At 33.6% G+C, this 22747-nt stretch overlaps 2 protein-coding genes and 2 pseudogenes across 3 annotated transcripts; 2 read left to right on the top strand and 2 right to left on the bottom strand.

The window, feature by feature from the left end:
• Nucleotides 1–1214: 1214 nt before the first annotated feature.
• On the bottom strand, nt 1215–3870 carry LOC108198775 (rust resistance kinase Lr10). Its single transcript, XM_017366545.2, has 4 exons — nt 2879–3870; nt 2749–2790; nt 2598–2627; nt 1215–2494 (listed from the first exon to the last, which is right to left on the bottom strand). The coding sequence occupies exons 1-4, from the start codon at nt 3699–3701 to the stop codon at nt 1422–1424; spliced, it is 1968 nt and encodes a 655-aa protein (XP_017222034.2). The 5' UTR covers nt 3702–3870; the 3' UTR covers nt 1215–1421.
• Nucleotides 3871–5218: 1348 nt separating this feature from the next.
• Nucleotides 5219–7981, top strand: LOC108198384 (rust resistance kinase Lr10). 2 transcript variants are annotated; one of them, XM_064082447.1, is made up of 4 exons: nt 5219–6139; nt 6308–6337; nt 6476–7584; nt 7791–7981. In XM_064082447.1, the coding sequence occupies exons 1-3, from the start codon at nt 5290–5292 to the stop codon at nt 7579–7581; spliced, it is 1986 nt and encodes a 661-aa protein (XP_063938517.1). In that variant the 5' UTR covers nt 5219–5289; the 3' UTR covers nt 7582–7584; nt 7791–7981. The 2 variants fall into 2 exon arrangements, with proteins under 2 accessions (XP_063938517.1, XP_063938516.1); XM_064082446.1 differs by lacking the exon at nt 7791–7981 and having other exon boundaries at nt 6476–7756.
• A 7004-nt stretch (nt 7982–14985) lies between these two features.
• Nucleotides 14986–19360, top strand: LOC135148521 (rust resistance kinase Lr10-like; annotated as a pseudogene).
• Nucleotides 19361–19401: 41 nt separating this feature from the next.
• On the bottom strand, nt 19402–20850 carry LOC108198383 (rust resistance kinase Lr10-like; annotated as a pseudogene).
• Between the last annotated feature and the right edge of the window lie 1897 nt (nt 20851–22747).

Below are 22747 nucleotides of genomic sequence, written 5' to 3'. Positions count from 1 at the left end.
GGGTACGTAGGCAAATTAGGGGGACACGAGTTGGGAGCATCTGGAGGCAACTCGAAACCCTAATCTCAGCCACCCCTAAAATCTCATCACCACCGCTCAGCCACCATCATAGATCTTAATTCCGGCCACGAACCTCGAATTTTGTTAACTACCAAATTCCTCCGTTAACAATATCTACTCATTTTCTAATGATAAAGACCATTTCAAACTGAAATGAAGGCTTAAATAAGGAGGGTGAAGAATAAGAGAATTTTAGTTGAATCCTTCAAATCTACACTCCAAAAGAGTGATTAAATAGCAGTTGACTTGATGCTAATCAACTGCTGCACTTGCAATCCCTTGCTTTTGCTTGTTGGACTTGCAATCCTTCAACCAGATAATAGATGATGTCACTATAAATCCTTCACCCAAGTAATATCACTGTAATAATATCAGATAGGAGGGATTTGTATGTATTTTGATCGTAAATTATCACCGATTGGAAGGATTTATATGAGTGAATATTACTTGTGTCTCAATAAATTACAAATAAATATTATGAAGACATTCAATTATTAAAAAAAATAACTGTTTTTCTAAATAATTTTATTATAATTTTTTTTATTATTTTTATAGGTACAAGTTTTATGGAGTCTACAAAACATTGGATTGTTTGAGTCCAAAATTGGATAAAATATATAGTTAATTTAATTTTAATTGTTTTTACGATATCTTTAAACATTCGACAACTTAGTGATTATGTTTTACTAACATAATCGTTGTAATCAAAAGATGATGATATGTTCTATAATATAACCATAAGTGATCTAAATGATTGTTAAAACTGTTAATGTTTAATTAATATTTATGTTTAAGATTACTTATAAATGATAAATTGTAAAATTTGAATAATCAAAAAAATTATTTGAGACTGAATTAAAAAATTATGATGGGCGTCTAATTTCGAGTTTAAATACGGACTCCAGACACTCCATAGAACCACATAGAATATTGTTGACCGTACATATGAAAATGAGTTTCTCAATGAATGAAACTGGCAAGTTGGCACCGAAACCTGTGGAAGACAAAGCCATCTCCAATCTTTTTAATTTATCAATGATTATGTAGGAAGAACACAAAGCCTTTGTGTTCTCCCACCTCTTTATATGACTTCCAGTGTCCTGTTTATTTTGGTCACCTGTGTTTCTTTACTGGGTGATCGACCTACTATTAGTATTTACCATTTTATTACATTTTGATTCGAACAACTTTACCATTATCATGCAAATAGACTGATATTGCAGATACAATCATCTTCTTCTTTTTGGTAACTCATCAAGTAAAACAGGGGACAAAAAAAAATCACATAAATCACTTTACAGTCGGTTGAGTTCCTAACCAGCACCACTCCACAATCATCAGTTTGAAGACATTTGATGGATTTACTGATCCTCAATCGGCGCCTCTTCTGGACATATTAAAGGCTTAGGAGGCATCACCAGAAGCTCGTAGTCTCCTTCAAGCATATCAATAACTTTGTTCATTGATGGACGCTCGCTTGGTTTCATTTGTATACACCACATTGCTACAATAATCATCTTCTTTGTCAACTTTCTTTCATCATCAGTAGCCTCTTCCATTTCAATCTCCTTTCCTTGGCTTATTTGATCATAGATCCACGAGGGGTAGTAAATTTGGCTGATTTGGTCCACCAATGGCTTCAAATTTCTCCTCTGTCCTGCCATTTCCATCAACAACATTCCGAAACTATATACATCTGCCTTGTTTGAAACACTTCCAATATTTTTGTAAAACAGCTCGGGAGCCATGTAGCCTAATGTTCCCCTTGCAGCGGTCATAGTGACTATACTATCATCAGTAGCATGTAGTTTTGCAAGGCCAAAATCAGAAATTTTAGGAATGAAATTTTCATCGAGGAGGATATTATGAGGCTTGATATCAAAATGTAGGATTTGGATGTCACAGCCTCGATGTAAATACTCAATACCACAGGCCACTTTACATGAAATCTCATAAATTTTTTGGCAACTCAAAGTGGCTGTTCTTTCTCCTCCTTGTTCGGGGAAAATATACTTCTCAAGAGATCCCTTAGGCATAAATTCATAGATTAGAGCGCGCCTTTCACCCTCAAAGCAAAAACCGATAAGTTTCACAATGTTAACATGATGGATCCTACCAACCGTACCAACTTCATTGATGAAATCATGGCCGCTAGCACTATAGTCGCCTAATACCTTAACAGCCACAACAAGGCCGCTTCTAAGTTTTCCTTTATATACGGTGCCAAAGCCACCTTCACCCAATTTATCGTTAAATCCACCAGTAATTTTCTTGATCTGTGAATAAGTGTACCTAATAGGCATAAGATTGTTGTGACCCTGAAGGAAGTCTTCAATGGTGTCGTACACAGACAAATGTCTTCTCCTTAATTTATTTACTAGAAACACTGATAAAAATGCAATTCCACACAAAAATCGTGTACCTAGAACACTCCCTACACATGCAGGGAACATGATGAGAACAATAGTATACTTTAACCAATGTTTTTCGCTTGTATTAATGAATTTAGAAAATATTGTAGAGTAGTGATATCTTACCTGTGCTTTTATATATAGATGTATTATGTTCTGCCATGTTGTAACAATAAAAGAATTGTCAGTAAAACTTCAGATGTATGTCTGTACATATGTTCTGTGTGTGAAGGTATCATCGAACATAATAACTACAGCAAGAACTAAATTTACTCACCTCCGAACCACCGTGAGAAGACGTGCCAGTTGAAAGTCAGGCCTATAAAAGATTGGATGTTAGGGTCGCCGCAGGCAGCTTTCTAAAGTGAGAAAATACATAACTTTGATAGACTCTTTAAATTTCTTACCACAGTCAAAGTTGACATGGTCGTCATAATAGCAGGCATAATCGATCGTTGACGGGCACTTCATATATCCGATTTCACTTTGAACTCCGCCACAATATGTATCTCGAGTATAATCAACAGAACAATTCAGACAATAGAAGTAATGGAATGGAAGCTCGATTCCATAAAACATCATGCTACTATCTTGAGTGTCCAAGAAAGATGTTTGATTAATATTTGGCCACGAGGTTGACACCCAATTTACCCACCGAACCTTACAATCATTCTCTACTTCTGATGAATCCATCTTTCCAATAATAACATACGAGGACATGGATGATGATGATGAGCAGGGAGGGACAGGTATATATCGAGTCGATGAATTCACAGGAGAGGGGCAGTCCACATATGTTATTGGTGTATTATATTCCCGAATTGGAGAAATACGGTGGTACCTGTCAAAACTGATGAAATAGTTTTTGTATGAAAAAATGTAAACTGAAATATCCGAGGAACATGAATAGTTTCCTTCAGTAGGATAGGAAATCCTAATAGAAGATTTTTCATAATCAATAGCCTCCACATAGACTAACAAGTTTTGCTCTGATTCTTCTATAAATGGAAAGTTTGTCGCAGGAAATTGTAATGAAGTACGATTATTGTGAAAGAAGAGCTCATAGCTAAAATTTTGACAATCATGTTGCTGGCCTCTAAGATAGAAGGGGCAACTTATGTTATGGATATTAGTGAAAGAAGAAGAATTTTCTGATGCAAAGGCTATGCTATAGCTACTGAAGCAAGTGATCACCAATATCTGCCATGCTAATAACAAGGAAGATGACATTCTTTAGTTGGAACTGTGGATGGGTGATGAAGCTAGTCAGTACCGGTAACCTTTCTCAAATCTGGACTAGTAGAACTTCCCTAAAATTTAGTACTGGAATAAATTATTTGCCGGTATCAACAAAGCAACCTGATGACTAATTCAGGAGGAACTTGAATTAAATTTAATACTGGTGATCAATTATTTCAAAATTTCTCTCCTCGGGTTCTTATACTACGTCACAACCTCAATTTTCTAGTCAATATATTAATTAATTATTTCATAAATTTAGTGTTCTCTTTAGTTATTTTCGGTGCTTATAACTAAATAAATATATTATGAATGGAAATAATTAATTAACAATATTGTTGCATTCCCCCGTGATATACAAGATATAAGACAATTCCTGTTTAGTTTACAAAGTTATCTTATTTTATTTTAGGAGAAATTCACTTAAACACAATGTTATATTAAGTCCAAAAATGCTACATTAATCTGATAAAAATTGTGTTTTCTCATATTCTCCTCTTGCAAATTTTAAAGAGTGTGCTTCATAAAATTATAGTATGAAACTTAAAAATAAAAGATAATAGACCATATTTTTAACAAACCACACATCCAAAATATAATTATCTAAAATAATCTAATCACATACATAACTGAATTTGTTCTTTTACTGATGTGATAATTTGCGTATTCAACCGCTGACATCTTTCCTGTTAGTTTATTCCTTATAATTTTCCGTCTCATCCATTTATTTCTGGTGTTTTACAAGTTTGTAAGAATTTGACAAGCATCACAGAAAATTACAAATAGTTCTGTAATTAGTTCTAGTATAAATGTCACATTTTGTCTTCAATAATATTTTATTACATCTATCTAAAATATTATAAGCGTTAAAGTTGTGAAATGAGAATTTCTCTATCTTTAATCAATCGACAAGGACTTTTTGATATAAATTTTAAATTCTCTTACATCATCGTATAAAAGGAAGTTGACTATAATGATTTTATTATATTTTATAGACTTGAAGTTGGTCCACTTCATCATATCAATTTAAATTACAAATTCTATTCACAAAAATTTGAAATAATAATAATGTATTATTTTTTAAAATTGAAGCAACTTCATGATAGTACGACACCCAAAATAATCATTATTTTGTACTCTTTTTAGTTGTCTTTTCTGAATGCTTCTCCAAAAAATACTTTTATTTCACAATTTTCAATGGTTAAGTAATTTAAATATACAACTCAATCAATTTAAATTAACATTATTATAAGAAAAAACAAATAAATAAATAATTCAAATAATATTTTTTAATAAGTATTTGTTCTAAGAAATTGAATCAAAAAAGATGGAGGAGTATCATCTTAGCTAAGATGCTTCGACACTCCAACATCTATTTTTTAATACGGATATTCTATTGAATGTTTCGTATGCCAACTCTTTAATTAGTTGATAGTAATAAATAAGTATTCTTTAATCTAATCTCCCTCGTCTTTTGAATATGATCTTGTAAACCAAATTAAAAATGAACTAAAATTCAACATATATTCATAACAGTTAACAGATGAACCTCTAGATTTCAATATGGCAGTAGTTGAGCATGTTTTTTTTTTTTTTGACGAAAGTTGAGCATGTTTTTGAGTTGCTTGTATTTGTAATCAGTTATAGTATTTTCATGAGGCTGGAAGGTGCAGCAGCACAAAATGAAGCGTGCAACAGGGTAACACGGTGCGGATCGACTGAAATACGATTCCCTTTTCATCTCAAAGAAAGAGATAAGCAGCATAAGGAAGATCACTGTGTCTTCCCACCTGGTTTTCAACTCTCTTGTGAATATGTCTACCAAGAGTTCTTTATTCCGAAGTTGGAGTTTAAATACCAGGTCAACACCTCTCATTCCGGTCTCTACCTTTCACTCTCTGTTAATGCTTCAGTCGTTTCTATCAACTACAGATCACAGCAGCTCCTGTTCGTATTAGATTCCCCTGAATACGGCCGTGATATCAGACAACACTACTACTCCCGCAACAGCCACCATTATAATTACAACAACTTGCCTAAGTACCCTTTCAAACCTTTTACATTGACCGACACCCCATCAACTAATAGTGAACTTCATGATTTAGAAGTCGGCATCTATAGTAACTACACATTTTACAATTGTTCAATAACAAAAGATATTGTTGGTGAGAATGCTGGTGGAAATATATTAATATGGTCTGTCCCTTCTTTAGGAGGTCGTGGTTATGAAGTCTATGCCGTTTATTCTCCACTGGAAACTATTCTATATCCCATGACATCTTGCACCAAGATGTACAACGTTTCCAATGTCCCCTATAATGCAGGAGGGCTATCTTGGTCTGGACCTAATTGTGGTGACTGCGAGGCCAAAGGACAGTACTGCAAATTTAAACCAAACAGCACTATTCTCACCCAATGCCACACCAAAGGTAAGATTCATGTAGAATTCTAGTCTCATTACACACACACAAACATTCAAAAGTGTTTATTATAGAGTTAAACATATTAAGTTGAACTTCCTGCTCATAACCTCATTACTTTGCAACTTCTGAACTTCACAAGCTTCGGGAAATAATTAATGTCCGCTTATTTCACAGGTCATTCTTCATACCAACTTCTTATGGCTGGTAAATTTTCACTCTGAAAACTCTATATTACATTCTGACAATGCTTTACACTGTTACTGAAATAAATTACAGTTTTTTGCGTTATAGTTTCCCTTGAAGGGGATCATTGGCAGTTACCCATTTGTGTTTTACATGTAGGTAAAGTGGTCGGTATCTCAATGGTGTTGGTTACTCTGGTAGTGTTGTATTATGCTACCAAGTCATATAAACAAAAGAAAAAACACCTGCTGAAGATTGAAGTGTTTCTGGAGGACTACAAAGCTCTAAAGCCCTCAAGGTACTCTTATGCCGACATTAGGAAGATCAGCAACAACTTCAATGTTAAATTAGGAGAAGGAGGTTATGGATCGGTGTACAAGGGACAACTTTCAAATGATGTTTTTGTTGCCATTAAGGTCCTGAATGATAAGGTTGACGACAAAAGAAGTGGAGAAGATTTCATAAATGAAGTTAGTACAATCGGCTTAATCCACCATGTAAACGTGGTTCGCCTAGTTGGATACTGCGCTGATAGCTGTAGAAGAGCACTTGTGTACGAGTTTCAACCAAACAATTCACTGGAGAAATATGTTTATTCTAGGGAAATTCAAAATAAAGCATTTCTTGGTTGGGAAAAGATGAAAGATATTGCTCTTGGGATAGCCAAAGGTATTGAGTATCTTCATCGAGGTTGTGCCCAGCCAATCCTCCACTTTGATATCAAACCTCACAACATTTTGTTGGACCGCAATTTTAATCCAAAAATAGCAGATTTTGGTTTAGCAAAGTTGTGCACCACAGGACAAAGTATGGTTTCTATGACTATGGCTAGGGGGACAATAGGCTATATTGCACCAGAAGTATTTTCGAGGAATTTTGGGAAAGTGTCATCCAAATCGGATGTTTATAGCTTTGGTATGTTGTTGCTTGAAATGGTTGGAGCAAGGGATCATACTTCAGCAGGAACAGAGAACACCAGTGAAGCATATTTTCCTGAATGGGTTTTTCATCAGCTTGAACAAGGGAGAGAAACGAGAAGCCAGATTGAGGAAGAGGTAAATAACAACATAGCAAAAAAGCTCACTATAGTGGGACTTTGGTGCATAAATTGGCACCCAGGAGATCGCCCTTCCATGAAACATGTGATTCAAATGCTCCAAGAAGAAGATTGCCCAGCCATACCTCCTAATCCGTTTAGCTCTGCTAGTGAAAAAACGGCGTCCATGTTTAGCAACATGCTTGATGCAATTTCTGAATCAGACTGAGTGGTAATGAGTCACCTCTACTGATATTCTGCAAATAGAATTCTAAAAAATAGGATGTTCTTATATGGTATTATTGCACTACTGCATGTCTGCAAATAATGGAATACTCTTTTTATTTGATGCATGTAACAATTGCTTGCCTTGTATGTGTAAATGTGTGTGTATTTAAAATGGATTTACCATAATCCTTTTCTTGGTTTTTATGATAGGAGCATCTTTAAGAAACTCAGAAGATGAGTAAAAATTGAGCTAGAGACTGGAGACACATGATTTGCTGCTGACTTGCAAACAAATCCTCAGGGCTTCATAATAATGATTAATGACATCACATAATCTGTTTATGATATATTTAATATTCTTAAATTAAATAATCTATGGCACTGCATTATTAGTCTGAAGACATTTGATAGGTCTTGGTACTCAATTGGCTTAATTAGGTATCTGAAGACACACTAATGATTGATTAGGAGCATCACTAAAAGCTGCTTTGAGTCTGCTTCAAGCATTTCAATAATGTTGGTCAGTGAGGGAAGGTCACTTGGTTGCATTTCAACAATTATCATCTTCTTTGCCAACATCTTTTCAGCCTCATTGGCATCTTCCATTTTCTTCTCCTATCCTTCGCTTATTTGTTCATAGATCCATGAAGGGTAACAGAATTGGCTAATTTGAGGATGTCCACCATGGATAATTTTTGATATTATATAATACTGATAAATTAATAATTTTATATTTAAAATCATATACTAAAGTTTTGAAGGAATATCAATATAAGTATTTATATAATATTATATATATATTTTAAAAATTAATATATATATATATTTCATATGTTATAAGGTATTGCATATTGTTATTATTGTCGTTATTGTTACTATTATTAATTAATTGTGATTTTTTACACAGTTATTCACTGTAACAGGATTATGGAAACCATGGCAAGATTCGCATATGAAAGTCTGTATGGACATGCTAATTGTTATCTGAGCTACCCAATATTGTATTTGATTTTATTTTTTTTTCGGATCTACATACTTGTAGATGAGTTGTATCATAAATATAACAGCCATACTAGAGATTACTTCATCCAATAAAATTTATCATCTAACCGAAAGATACGCAAATATATCTCCGGACGTTTAGATAATAAGACATTAAGAAAAAATAAACATAAGGATGATAAATTAAGAAGACAAAGTATATGCGGCGGGGAAGGGGGGCCTAAAACCAATTATGACATATAATTTCTAACAAAAATATAATAATATAACATCTTATACAATAATAAGAATATTAGAATCTATAAGAAAAAAAATGATACAATTATGAAAAGTTACAATGTCTAACTGAAGCAAGGACTTTTTTTTTTTGAAGATGAGAATAAATCTCACAAACAAGAATCGGCAATTCACCGTGATAATTCTTTCATTCAAGAAACCTTACTATCTAACCGTCGCACATGCAAGATGACCGGGGAAATTTAGACAATAAAATTTCAATATCTGAAAAGAAAAACCGGTCTTCTTCCAAGAATCCTGAAAATAAAACAAAGGAAACAAGAAAAATATAAGACGATATATATTAGATTACATAAATTATAAAAATATATCCAATAATTAATTATTAATAATATTACGTGTAAATGCATGTGCTCATCAAAAAATTTACACAATTATGATAACTCATAATTGAGACAATTAAACTCTTAATTAAGGCACAATTAATAATTAATAAAATATTAACGCCCTTATTTAAGACACATTAACGCCCTTTAAAAAGGCACAAATAACATCCTCAATTATGAGGTACCGTTTACGCCCTCAATTATGAGCCCCATAACGCCCTCAATTATGAGGCACAAATAACGCCTTTAAGGCACAATTAACGCTTTCCTTTCTGAAGGCGGATCTGTCGTTGCCGGAACTCTCAGGCACCGCTTCCACCACTGCTACGCTATCTCCCTCGCACACGACCGCAAAACCATAACCTCGTATTGTCCACCGATTACTCAACAGGCACAAATCAAACAAAAGTTTAATTAAAATCAAACAAATCACTATAATCAACAGCAATTAATCATAATTTAATCGAACAAAAAAAGTTCATTCAACTGGAAAATAATTGAACGAAAGACGCGTACGTTTTGAAAACCGTTACATTATTCACCGGCTGATAAAAGACGGGGAGAACTCCGTCGGAGTAGTAGACTTGTACGGAGCTTTTCTTCTTGTAGTAGATTCTGATTTTGTCGTTCGGATTGTTCGCGCTGATACTGACGTCGAACTCTGGTGAGATAAGGCGAGATGAAGAGAGATTGAAGCCGGTGATTGCGATCGAATCGACTGTGTACTTCGGCGATTCCAGCTTGTAGACGAAGTAAAACACCGCGGCGGTGGCGAGAGTGTAGCCGAGGCACACTGATATATGTGTGTGTTTTTGTGTGTGAAAGAAGAGAAGATCGAAGAGGGGGAAGGATTGGCTCCAATACACCTTAAATTTAGATATGATATTTTGTGAAAAGGATCCCTGTACGTTGAGTTGAATATGCAAGCTCCTTAAAAATTTCAAGAAAACTAATTTCCCATGCCAAAGCAAGGACTTTGGTTAGACACACAATACTAAAAAAGTTATTATATATACTAATCTTTTCTTATGAAAACAAATATACATAAACAAAATATTTAAATATTATGTTAGAAAAAGAATAAATCCTTCTCTTTATGAAAATATTTTATTAAAAAAAATAAATAATATTTATATCCTAATCAACATTATTTTATTTTTTAATTATCCAATTAGTCAATATCATAGCATCACAAAGTATAAGAGCAAGCCCAATGCAATTCCCTTTTTTCAACCCCTAAAATATTATATAATAATGGTTACCTAAAATATAGGGGACAAAAAAATTGTTTTGCTCCAATGGTATTCCCTATATTGATCCCCTATATGAGAGAGAAATAGAGAGGATATATGCAACTGAAATAGAGAGAGAAATTGCAGTGATAAATGACAGAAAAACAAGAGGATATATGAGCTGGTGATGACATGGAGAATATAGGGGTTTGCTTTTTCATCCCTCAAATAAGGGGTTGAACTTTCTCTCACCTAAAATAAATGAGGGATAGGGAGTTGCGTTGGAGTTGTGTTTTTTGTTCTCAATCCTCAAATATTGTCCATGTAGACTACATATAGGTAAGGAGTGGATGCATTGGAGTTGCTCTAAGAATTAATAAATTCTAATTCTAATTATCAATCCAAGAACAAAAATTTCCGCACAATATTCATATATGACAATAATCATGCCAACCCATATTGGTCCAAAAAAATATGTCACCAATTATGACCATTAAAAACTCGTACAAACTCCTTGAACATTATCAAGACCTAAAAAAAGCCGTCAATTATGACACCCAATAAATTCTCATTACTAATTAATAAATCAACAAATTTAATATGCCAATTAAGCCGAATAAATGCACTTAAAAACACTTACCAAACACAAACCAATTTAAAACTTGAATACCATCAATTAACCCATAATATGTATATATATAAATATAAAATCACAAATACACAAATATTTAATTCCATCTCAAATGTAACCGAAGAATTTAATTCCTTCATATCCAAAATTATTGGACACTAACATATACTCCCTCCGTCCCCCTGAGTTATATACATTGGGGGACGGGGACGCGGCACGGACTTTAATGCTCTTGTAAAATATAGTTTTATAACATATTTTTAAGATTTTTCTTTTTTGCATAAAGGTTTGAATGTTATATTTTTATTCAAAAAAAAGAAAATTTTAAAAATAAGTTACAAAACTATATTTTATACGAGCATTGAAGTGCGTGTCGGACATTGAAAAAGAAACGTATAGAATTAAATGGGACAGAGGGAGTATACATGTATAATATATAAAACTATACCATAATTAAAAACAATTGATATTCGAATTGTAACAAATCAATAATCAATTCATATATGCACCTGAAAACAGTTTAAAAAACTAAAACTTTTAATGCAGAAGATCAAACAGACACTAAACATATCCACACAATCAAGAACACCAAGAACACATATATAAAAAAATTAAAACAAACTCCGTTTTCGATCAATATTTTAGCCAACCACAATAAATTCGGCCAAGACAAAAACATGTTAAAAAATATAATCCACTAAACTCAACATGATTCACAATCTAATCTGAACAAATTCAAACAAAGTTACAAATCAATGAATCCGGTCACCGGACAAAGCCTATGCAACCTCTATCAGAGGAGAAAAGAAATAAAAATGTAATAATGTACATCAACTTTCATAATAATGAAATACAAAAACCAAAAAAACAAGCCAAAACACACAACAAACTTCAAGAAAATACGTAATTTTAAGGAGACAGAGAGAATTTGATTACAAATAAATTGAAAGAATGATGTTACCGATTTTAGAATAAAGCTCATAAATCACCATCTACGAACTCACGTTTGTTAACGGATCGAAATTCCGACGACGGAGGTAGTCGAATTCTACACAGAACTATAACTACTATTTAGTTTAACAATTGGAGTATATTTCATTGGTACAAGTTATGCATTTAACTCTACAATCAAAGTGAAAAATAGAAAACTCGGCAGTTGCAGATGCTCATTATTCATCAGCACTGTCAGTAGCTAGTTTGGGAACGTGGATTAAGTCTAATGAGTGGCGGTAAGCGTTACAAAAGAAATTACTGACATAAAAATATTTAAGTCTTTTAAATAAACGTCCAGGCGTAGTCCAGCTTGAAAAAGTATCTCCACAACCCTCTGAGTGAGCCATAATTATCAGTAAGTGGACCCTACACTGAAACACAAAAAAAAATTATTAGACCATATTGTCTAATATACATTATAACATGATTTGTACAATATAGCTACTTTAAACTATCATGAAGCATATTACTGAGCTATTTTGAGTCATGATTTTTTTTTTAATGTTATCAGCAAACAAACTAAAAAATATATAAAAGTAGATTTAAAATAATGAAAAATAGTACTACATGAAAATTCGGAATAAGGGTCCACCATGCCAAACACCGTTCCCACCGGTCGGGAGAAATGGTACAGCTGATTAGCCCATATCTTAGCAAATCCATGTCTTCCCTACTTTGTTGACCATGTATTGCGAAAAATAAAGTAGTCCTCTACAAAGTTGAAGGCTACAACAATCATAGCGTGTCGACCAGTAATCTTCTCACATGGATATGCCTCAAAAATACCCTATAATAACACATAGAAAACATAAAAAAAAAGTTTGAAATAAACAATATTTGGATTTTATTGGATTTTACAAATTATATTTGAAAAAATTATGAATATTAAGAAATCAGTGTTATAAAAATATTGTATTTGATTGATTGTATTTTTAATTGTTTGTTGCCTAATCATTAGTATTCTTACGGTGAAATTTTTCCATGCAAGCATTTGGTTGTTGCTGCGGTAGATAATGTACGTATAGGTGTGTTTGATTATAAACTAGAATGTGTCAAAAGATGGACGGTGCAAAAGAAAACACTATAAGCATGTCATCACCACATGAAAGCACATAGGGACGGTTAGCTAGGATGAACATCAATGCACCTTATTGTTTTCTGACAGTTCTAAGAGCCGCTAAGTTCAACCTATCGTCCTTGTATATCAGATTTTAATAATCACTAAAATTTTGTTCTTAATTTATTATTCTCGGTGCATATATTGAAATTAATCTTCATAAAAGTTTGTAAAATAATTAGTGTTGCACTGATTTATTAAGTGAAAAAGAAAGTATAATAACTAGTCTTGTACTAGTTTTCTGAGTAAAGAAGAATATTAGATTTTGAGAAAAAACATCAAACTACTAGTACTATTGATAATGCTGTGAAACGGTAAAAAATTACATAATCTGAATATTAAATATTTTTGGGCTTTTTTTATTAATAATCAAGTTTTCAATCTTATTTCCAAAAATACTATCTTATCCAATCTTATTTTCAAAAATACTACCTTCTCTAGAATATTTTCAAAAATACTGTGGTTGCATATGCAACCATATATGCAACTGAATTCCTGCTTTCAAGTTCCAGTTTTCAAATGTCATTTTCGACCTCATCTTTGGAGTCGATATATATATATATATATATATATATATATATATATATATATATATATATATATATATATATATATATCGACTCCAAAGATGAGGTCGAAAATGACATTTGAAAACTGGAACTTGAAGTCAGGATTTGTAGTTGCATATATGGTTGCATATGGGTTGTATTCAGTTGATTCTATTGTAATCTAATGGCCCCGCCAGGGGCACCCATACATCAGTTGCAACTTACAGTTTTCCGTTGCATATGAGGTTGCATATGAGGTTGCACGCAACCTCGTATGCAACCTCATATGCAACTAAATGCAACTGAAAACTGTAAGTTCCAACTGAAGTATGGGTGCCCCTGGCGGGGTCATTAGATTGCAATAGAATCAACTGAATGCAACCTCATATGCAACTAAATGCAACCTCATATGCAACTGAAAACGGTAAGTTCCAACTGAAGTATGGGTGCCCCTGGCGGGGCCATTAGATTGCAATAAAATCAACTGAATGCAACCTCATATGCAACTAAATGCAACCTCATATGCAACTAAATGCAACTGAAAATTGTAAGTTGCAACGGATGTATGGTGTGCCCCTGGCGGGGCCATTAGATTGCAATAGAATCAACTGAATGCAATCATATGCAACTGAATACAACCATATGCAATCATATATATATATATATATATATATATATATATATATATATATATATATATATATATATATATATATATATATATATATATATCGACTCCAAAGATGAGGTCGAAAATGACATTTGAAAACTGAAACTGGAAATGAGGATTTGTAGTTGCATATATGGTTGCATATGCAACCACCGTATTTTTGGAAAATATTTTCAAAAAGGTAGTATTTTTGAAAATATTTTAGAGATTTGAAAATAAGATTGGATAAGGTAGTATTTTTGAAAATAAGATTGAAAAAACAATATACAAGATAATTCCCCAATATTTTTTTGTGTTATCATTTTGGTATTGAGCATTAATTCTGATCAAGGTGGACATGATTTATTTATGTAGTGAACTGTAAAAAATTACATAATATGATTATTAAAATTTTGTTTGAACATTCTAATAAAGGTGAACATGACTTGTTTATGTTGTGTAACGGTAAATGATTATATGAATATTAAATTTTGTCGAGTTTGAGCATATTGATAAAATAATGGCTCGTAGTTTTGATGAAAAGGAAACTAGAACAACAAATCTAATATACTAGGATGATAGGTTGAACTTAGCGGCTCTTAGAACTGTCATGTCTACTGATGATTACGAGGTGCTTGCACCTGAAAGATATATTTCTACAGGAGAGTATTTATTTTATCTTAGGAGTCCTATTAGCTTCGTTGGCTCGCATTTTGTTGGTCATGCGTGTTATCAATGTGTAAATGACAGGTTTAGAATCACCGATTATCGGTGTGATAATTATGTATCAAGTGTGAGGGACAAGACATGTGATACTAGATTAATGGGGCATCTCTTTGATAGAAGATATTTAAATATAGGTAGAGAAGATGATGAAGAGATACATGAAACAAAAATTGATGCAACAGTTCTTATAATCCAAATTACCGGTTTACTCATTACTGGATCAGAGATGGTGTCTTAGGGGGCAGTTTTCAACAGTAGAGGTGAAATTGTTGGAGTGTTGGTTTCAAGTTTTGAAACAGAATTTCATATTGTTGTTCACGTGAGAGTTATTGCTACATTTTTTGAGATTATTAGGAGCGTACTATTTTAAGGTTTGTTTACCATTATACCCACCTACTTTATATTTTGCCATGTTCTTGCCATGACCTGTTAGTTAACTACATTTGCTTTATGTGTGAAGTATAACACTTTCTTTCGGCTAACATATTTACTATGTGATGTGAAAAGTATCTGGAAAAATAATTTTATTTTTTTTGAAATCTGGAGAAACAATTTTTAAAACCTATTTTCTCCTGATTGTTGGTTGGAAAAAAAAGCATATTATGTAGTTATAGAGTTGTATATATCAATTGTGAGATGTTTCCAGTTTAAATTACTTCGTCTTTCCTGCCTCGCCGTCTTTTATTTTGATTAATTCATCAGCATATTTAACCTCCTTATCTTTGTATGATTCTGTTGGTTTCCTCTTTTTAATTGAGCAACATGTGGACAAAATTATGACTATAATGAATAGTGAAAATGAATGAACAGTGAGGCAAGCAGGGAAAGTTATGAATAATTCAAGTGTGGTTTACCCTAGCGCGATCCCTAGCGCGGGTCATGTCTTTTACCTTTCCCTTGACTAGCCGAGTCAGTCATCATATTATCTCTGCTTTTCACTGTTTTTGAAAATTATAAATAGCAAGGGTGAGCGCAGAATGCCCAACAAGTATAATAGAGAGTATTCAGGATGCAGAAATAATATTCGTTACAAGAGAGTGCCAACAACTTTGGATCACAAGAATAAAGTGTCACAACTTTCATAAACAAATCATCAATCAAATATTAAATCATTAAATCAATCATAAATTTAAGTCAAATATTCTCATCAGTCATCCCGTCACTCGGAAATCACTGGTCTCCTCCCCTCCCCCCAATACTCCAAACAATTGAGGTCTCCACTGAATTTAGACCGAAAATAGTATTCAGTACGATAAAATTTCCAATATATAGCTCATAAGTCTGTAAATGTTTTAAATTACTAATACACATCCCTTTACTTGCTGAGTTACTTTGAGTTGGATGTAATTCGTGGCTTCAAATTTCAGTCTCCATCTATGCGCTAAGCAATTGTGTTTTATATTTGATACAAAACTGAAAATTCCTTTAAATTTCACATCTCTATCGTAACGGTTCAAATTTAATGCGCTGATATTTGATACGTAGATGGTAGATGCAATTAGCAAATTAAAATAAATTAGATCCTGGCATCATGGAAAATAGGGGTTTTTAGTTGGAAAAAGTAAAGAAGGTAACATGTTTCAGTTAAAAAAGGTAATTGCTGTTTTAGTTTGTAAAGAATAAAAAAAATTACGAGTTTTAGTTGAAAAGGGTATTTGGTTTAATAATTTTTAAGATTAATATAGGTTTAAATCTATATAGACCTAAAACACGTGTAAGAATGTTTCTTAGCTTACAAAATATAAGAGACCGACTTTGAATACTTCTGTCTCATTCATTTTTTAGTCATTTTGAGTGATTCAAAGTCTCTTGAAAAAAATCTCTCAGAAGAGAATGCATTCCAAGCGTTACTCGTTGTGCGCACAGAACAATGCTCACACAAATTTGTATCTCAAATTTGACAATTAACACTAACTTGGTTCGAACCTGATTGTGGCTACTGCGAAGACAAAGGACAACATGTGCTACCTAAAATGTATATATATGATCAACCGTGTTATGTGACGCTTAGAGAAATTTATTAGAATTATGGGGAACTTCCTGTTAGGTGTTAACAATCATAATAATTACTTTATTTTGAAAATTTTCGCAAGTACTCCTTCTGTCTCATTCAATTGTATATGTTACTTTTTGACATGCTTTTGAAAGCTCGTTTGAAGTATAGTTCCATTATATTGTGTTAAAATTTTTCTTCCCCGAATAAAATCTGATGTTTAAATTTTTATTTAAAAAAAAATATTTAAAAAACATTATAAAACTATACATTATAGGATCCTCGAAATACGTGCAAACAGTGAACATATATGAATCAGAGAGACGGAGGGAGTAATCATTATTGACCGGCCTCTTCTTATTTTGCAGGTGGAGGTCCTGCTTCGCACCAACTTCGAAAAACAGGTCCCGCAAAACTTTCTACTCCCTCCGTCCCACTGATTTGTATACACTTTCTTTTTCTGGATGTCCCACTTAATTCTATACATTTCAAAACTTTCTAAAAATAACATATTATTATAATAGAAAAATTCTACTCACCCACTACTTTCATCTACTTTTTCAAATCTATCTATTAAATATTGATGGGTCCAACCACTTTACCCACTTTCTTTTCTCTTTCACATTACTTTATACACTTTTCTTAATCTCTGTATCCATTCCATATGTATATAATTCGAGGGACGGAGGGAGTATATACTCTTCTTCTCATTTCGATAGTCATGACTTCTTGAGGTCAAACAATAATGTTTAAATCTACAAATTTTCCCAACCTTTTCTTTTTCTTGGAACAAGAATACATATTAGATGTGTAAATTTTTACTTTTTTGTTGAATAGTCTTAAAAAAATGCTATATCGGTTGATTAGTAAACAGAGTAATTTTAAGTCTTTGAGTTAAGAAAATAAATTATATATGAGAGTTATATTAAACAGGCTGTTGATGATTTAGAAGTTCTCTTTGGTTTCAGCATAGACATGTAATAACCTCTCATGATACAAGTTTAAGATTGAAACGTTTTTGAAGGACTACAGAGCTCTTAAACCCTCAAGGTACTCTTATGCGGATATTAAAAAGATGAGCAATCAATTCAAAGTCAAAATAGGGAAGGGAGGTTATGGATCTGTGTTCAAGGGACACCTTTCAAATGATGTCGTTGTTGCAGTTAAGGTCCTAAATAATAAGGTTGATGCCAAAGGAAATGGAGAAGATTTTATTAATGAAGTTAGGACAATTGGCCTAGTCCACCATGTCAATGTGGTTCGTCTTGTGGGATACTGTGCTGACGGAAACAGATGAAGAGCTCTTGTTTATGAGTATTTACCCAACAATTCACTCGAAGAGTATGTCTACTCGAGGGGAAAACAGAATAAAAGATTCCTGGGATGGGAAAAGATGCAAGATATTGCTTTAGGCATAGCGGAAGGAATTGAGTATCTTCATCAAGGTTGTGGCCAGACAATCCTCCATTTCGACATTAAACCTCAGAACATCTTGTTGGACCGGAATTTTGTCCAAAAATCTCAGATTTTGGTTTGGCAAAGTTGTGCACCAAAGGAAAAGGTATGGTCTCTGTGACTATGGCTCCCCTAGCCAGAGTCACTCATATTATTTTTCAAGTGTAGATATTGAATGGATATTAAAAATAATATGAGTGAGATTAAATAATTAACAATATAAAAAAGTAAAACATAAGAGAAAAAATTAATTAAATGAATTTTGTAATGTAGGAAAAGTAAAGTTAAATGATAAATAAAGAACAAAGAAACAAAAGTGAAATAAGAGGGGAGATGAGGTTAGTGGCAGACAAACTTTACACCTCAGACACTCCAACTCATTCTGTACAGAATTATGTATCCAATTCTGTGGACGTAGCATTTCTTTTTCCGGAAATTTCGGAAAAGTGTGATCCAAATCAGATATTTATAGCTTCGGTATGTTGCTGCTTGAAATGGTTGGAGCAAGGGATAATACTTTAGTAGGAACATAAAACAGCAGTGAAGCATTTTTTCCAGAATGGGTTTTCCATCAGCTTGACAACCGTAGGGAAACGAAACTCAGATTGAGGTAGAAGTAAATAGCGATATAGCAAAAAAGCTAACAATTGTAGGACTTTGGTGCATAAATTGGCATCCAGCTGCCCAGCCATGCCTCCTAGTCCGTTTGACTCTTCCATTGCAGGAAATGTTTCCGCATTCAGCAACACGCTTGAAGCTATTTCTGAAGCAGAGTGATAATGAGGTGCCGCTAGTAACATTGTGCAAGTAGAAATCTAAGAAATGGGGCGATGTTTCATGGTATTATTGTACTACTATGCTGAAAATAAATAATTCATGAAGCCAAAGAAAACCTATTATACTGTTTCATTGGATAAATATATAACATTGCCCGCTTAATTAATGAAATGATATGAAGCTTGAAAAATTGTCACTACAAATCATCTGCTTCACTACAAATCTTCAGGGCTTCAGAAAAATGAAATGACATCATCCGCCCTGAAGACATTTGGTCGAGTATATAATCCTCAAATAACCTTTAGTGTCAGATTATCAACTCTGAAGATAATTGATTGAGTTCTTGATTGTGGACTGGCACCTCCCGTGAATGAATCATAGAGTTTGGAGGCATCACCAAAACCTCAGTGTCTCCTTCAAGCATTTCAATAACTTTGTCCATTGAAGGACGATCACTTGGTTTCATTTGTATACACCACATTGCTACAATAATCATCTTTCTAACTAACTCTTGTTCATTCTCAGCAGCATCTTTAATTTTATTCTCATTCTTTTTGCTTATTTGATCATCAATCCATGAAGGGAAGTCAAATTGGCCAGTTTGGGCCATAAATGGATTCAAAATCTTCCTCTGCCCCGCCATTTCCAACAATAACATTCCGAAACTATAGACATCCGCCTTATTTGAAACACCTCCAATATTTTTTTAAAATAACTCCGGAGCCATGTATCCCAATGTTCCCCTTGCAGCAGTCATAGTCACGATACTATCATCAGTGTCACGTAATTTTGCTAGACCAAAATCAGATATTTTAGGTCTGAAATTCTCGTCGAGGAGAATGTTATGAGGCTTGATATCAAAGTGCAAAATTTGAATGTCACAACCACGATGTAAATACTCAATACCACATGCTACTTCACATGAAATCTCATAAATCTTTTCACAACTTAAAGTGGTCGTTCCTCCTTCAACCAAAATGTATTTATCAAGAGATCCATTAGGCATAAACTCATAGACTAGAGCACGTTTTTGGCCCTCAAAGCAAAAGCCGAGAAGTTTTACAATGTTAACATGATGGATCCTACCAATGGTACCAACTTCATTGATGAAATCGTGGCTGCTAGCACGGGAATTGCTTAATACTTTAACAGCTACAACAATTCCACTTCGGAGTTTACCTTTATATACTGTACCAAAGCCACCTTCACCCAATGTATCACTGAATCCAGCGTTGATTTTCTTAATATGTGAATAACTGTACCTAAACCTAATAGGCATGAGGTTGTTTTGGCCTTGAAGGAAATCTTCAATGGTGTCATAAACAGACATATGTCTTCTTCGAAATCTATGTGCCAGAAATACAGATAGAAATGCTATTCCGCACAAAAATCTTGCACCAAAAGCAATCCCTGTGAAGATTAGAAAAAGATTCACCAATGAGCAAGTGAAATCCTATATTGCAATAATATGCAAAACTAAACTTATTGCAGAGTGTAGTATCTTACCCATCTTCTTATATACATATTGGCGATGTTCTGACGGGGAGTAACAGAAAAAAGCAAAAAGCAAAACAGATTAGATGGTTGAAAGTTACAATATATGTAGGAATATTTCATGTGGAGGACATAAATGATCTAAATAAATACTCACCGGTGAACCACCATGAGATGAATTTCCAGTTGAACCTTAGGCCTAGAGAAATAAATAATCCGATAGTGTGTAAGGGTAGATGAATAGTATATAAGCTTACATTTAATCAAGAACATACTTGCAGAAAAATATTATAAACATACTAATTTTTCTTTTCTTACCACAGTAGAATGAAATGTGAAAGATTTGATCACAGTGACTGATATGACACTGCAGGTTTGTGTTTTCACCTCGGACACCCGACACCCAAACAATATTCGGATGAAAAGGAAGGATTAGAAGATGAACAATGTAGGCAACTAAAGTAACGGAAAGAAAGCTCAATTCCATAGAAAATATTGTGAATGCCTTGAGTGTTCAAGAAAGATGTTTGATTAATATTAGGCCATGCGGATGACACCCAAGTTGTCCTCCGAATCATACAGTTGTTCTCTACTTCTGATGACTTCATATGTCCGATGACAACGTATGAGGAGACGACGGATGATGATGAGCAAGAAGGGGCAGGCAGATATCGAGCTGAGGTATTAACAGAAGCTGGGCAGTCTATATACATTATTGGCTTATTAAAATCTTGAATGGGGGAAGATATAGGCTGATTATAAAATGCAAAGAATATATTTTCTAAGCTTGAGAAAGGATGAAGAGGATGATTCAAGGAACATATATTTTCTTCAGCTAGCCCTGAATCAACTAGGCGAATAGAAGAGTTTCCGTAATTAATGGCCTCCACATAAAACACAGAGTCATTCATTTCTAGTAACGTACGATTATTTTGGCACGATAGCTCAGTGCTGAATTTGTGACAATTATGTGGATGGTCTTTGAGATAAAAAGGGCACAGCTGATGTTATGGATTTTACCGCAAGAAAATGATGATGAAGAAGAACTATCGGTTGCAAATGTATTGCTGCAGCAGCAGCTGCTTACTGATATCAACCACGTTGCAATGATGATCAATACGGATGGGGACGCCATTTTTTGTGTTTGGAACAGAGGATCAGTACTGCTATCAAGATGAGAGTGAAGTTGTGAAAGTGGAGCTTTTTTTACGGAAGCAAGGAACTTTAGGGAAAATTAATTCTAAAGTCCCTGAACTATAGACACTTTGTAGGTCCCTGAACTATAAATGTTATTTCATAAGTAATTCAACTCTTGATTTTTTTCTTATCTGGCTCCTTCCGTTAGATCTGATTTGACGCCGTTAGTTCTTTAAGTTCATGAGAATCAAAGATAACTTTGAAGGTGATTCCGGTATCCAAATTTGAAGCTTGAGTAATCAAATTGCTCGTTTTTCAATCCCTTATCCATCTATACCATCAAAATTTAGTTTGGTAATTTCCGAATTTTGAGTTGAATATTAGTTTTCATTTTAATAGCTTTTATTCGAATTATAATGACGTAGATTGATAGACCGTGTGATTATGAGCATGTTCATATAATTTTCGTGATTTTTAATGTTCAAATTAGTCTCGTCGAAAAATTCGAGCTCACCGGATTTGAGCTTTTCCGACCAAGTTCGCTGGAAAAACTAACGGCGTCAAACCAAATCTAACGGAAGGACCCAGATAGGAAAAAGTCAAGAGTTGAATTACTTATGAATTGACATTTATAGTTCAGGGACCTAGATAAAAGGTGCGTATAGTTCAGGGATTTTACAATTAATTTTCCGAAACTTTATTGTATTTACACATTAGAATGTGTGGCGGAACTAGGAGGCTAGCCAATGCCCCAATCCCGACCCATCCGCGACTGACCCTGAGATGTGGA

The sequence above is a fragment of the Daucus carota genome, chromosome 8 (assembly GCF_001625215.2).
Source record: "Daucus carota subsp. sativus chromosome 8, DH1 v3.0, whole genome shotgun sequence".
Lineage (NCBI taxonomy): Eukaryota > Viridiplantae > Streptophyta > Magnoliopsida > Apiales > Apiaceae > Daucus > Daucus carota.
The sequence above is the reverse complement of the archived record's forward strand: the minus strand, read 5'-3'. Positions and strand labels throughout refer to the sequence as shown.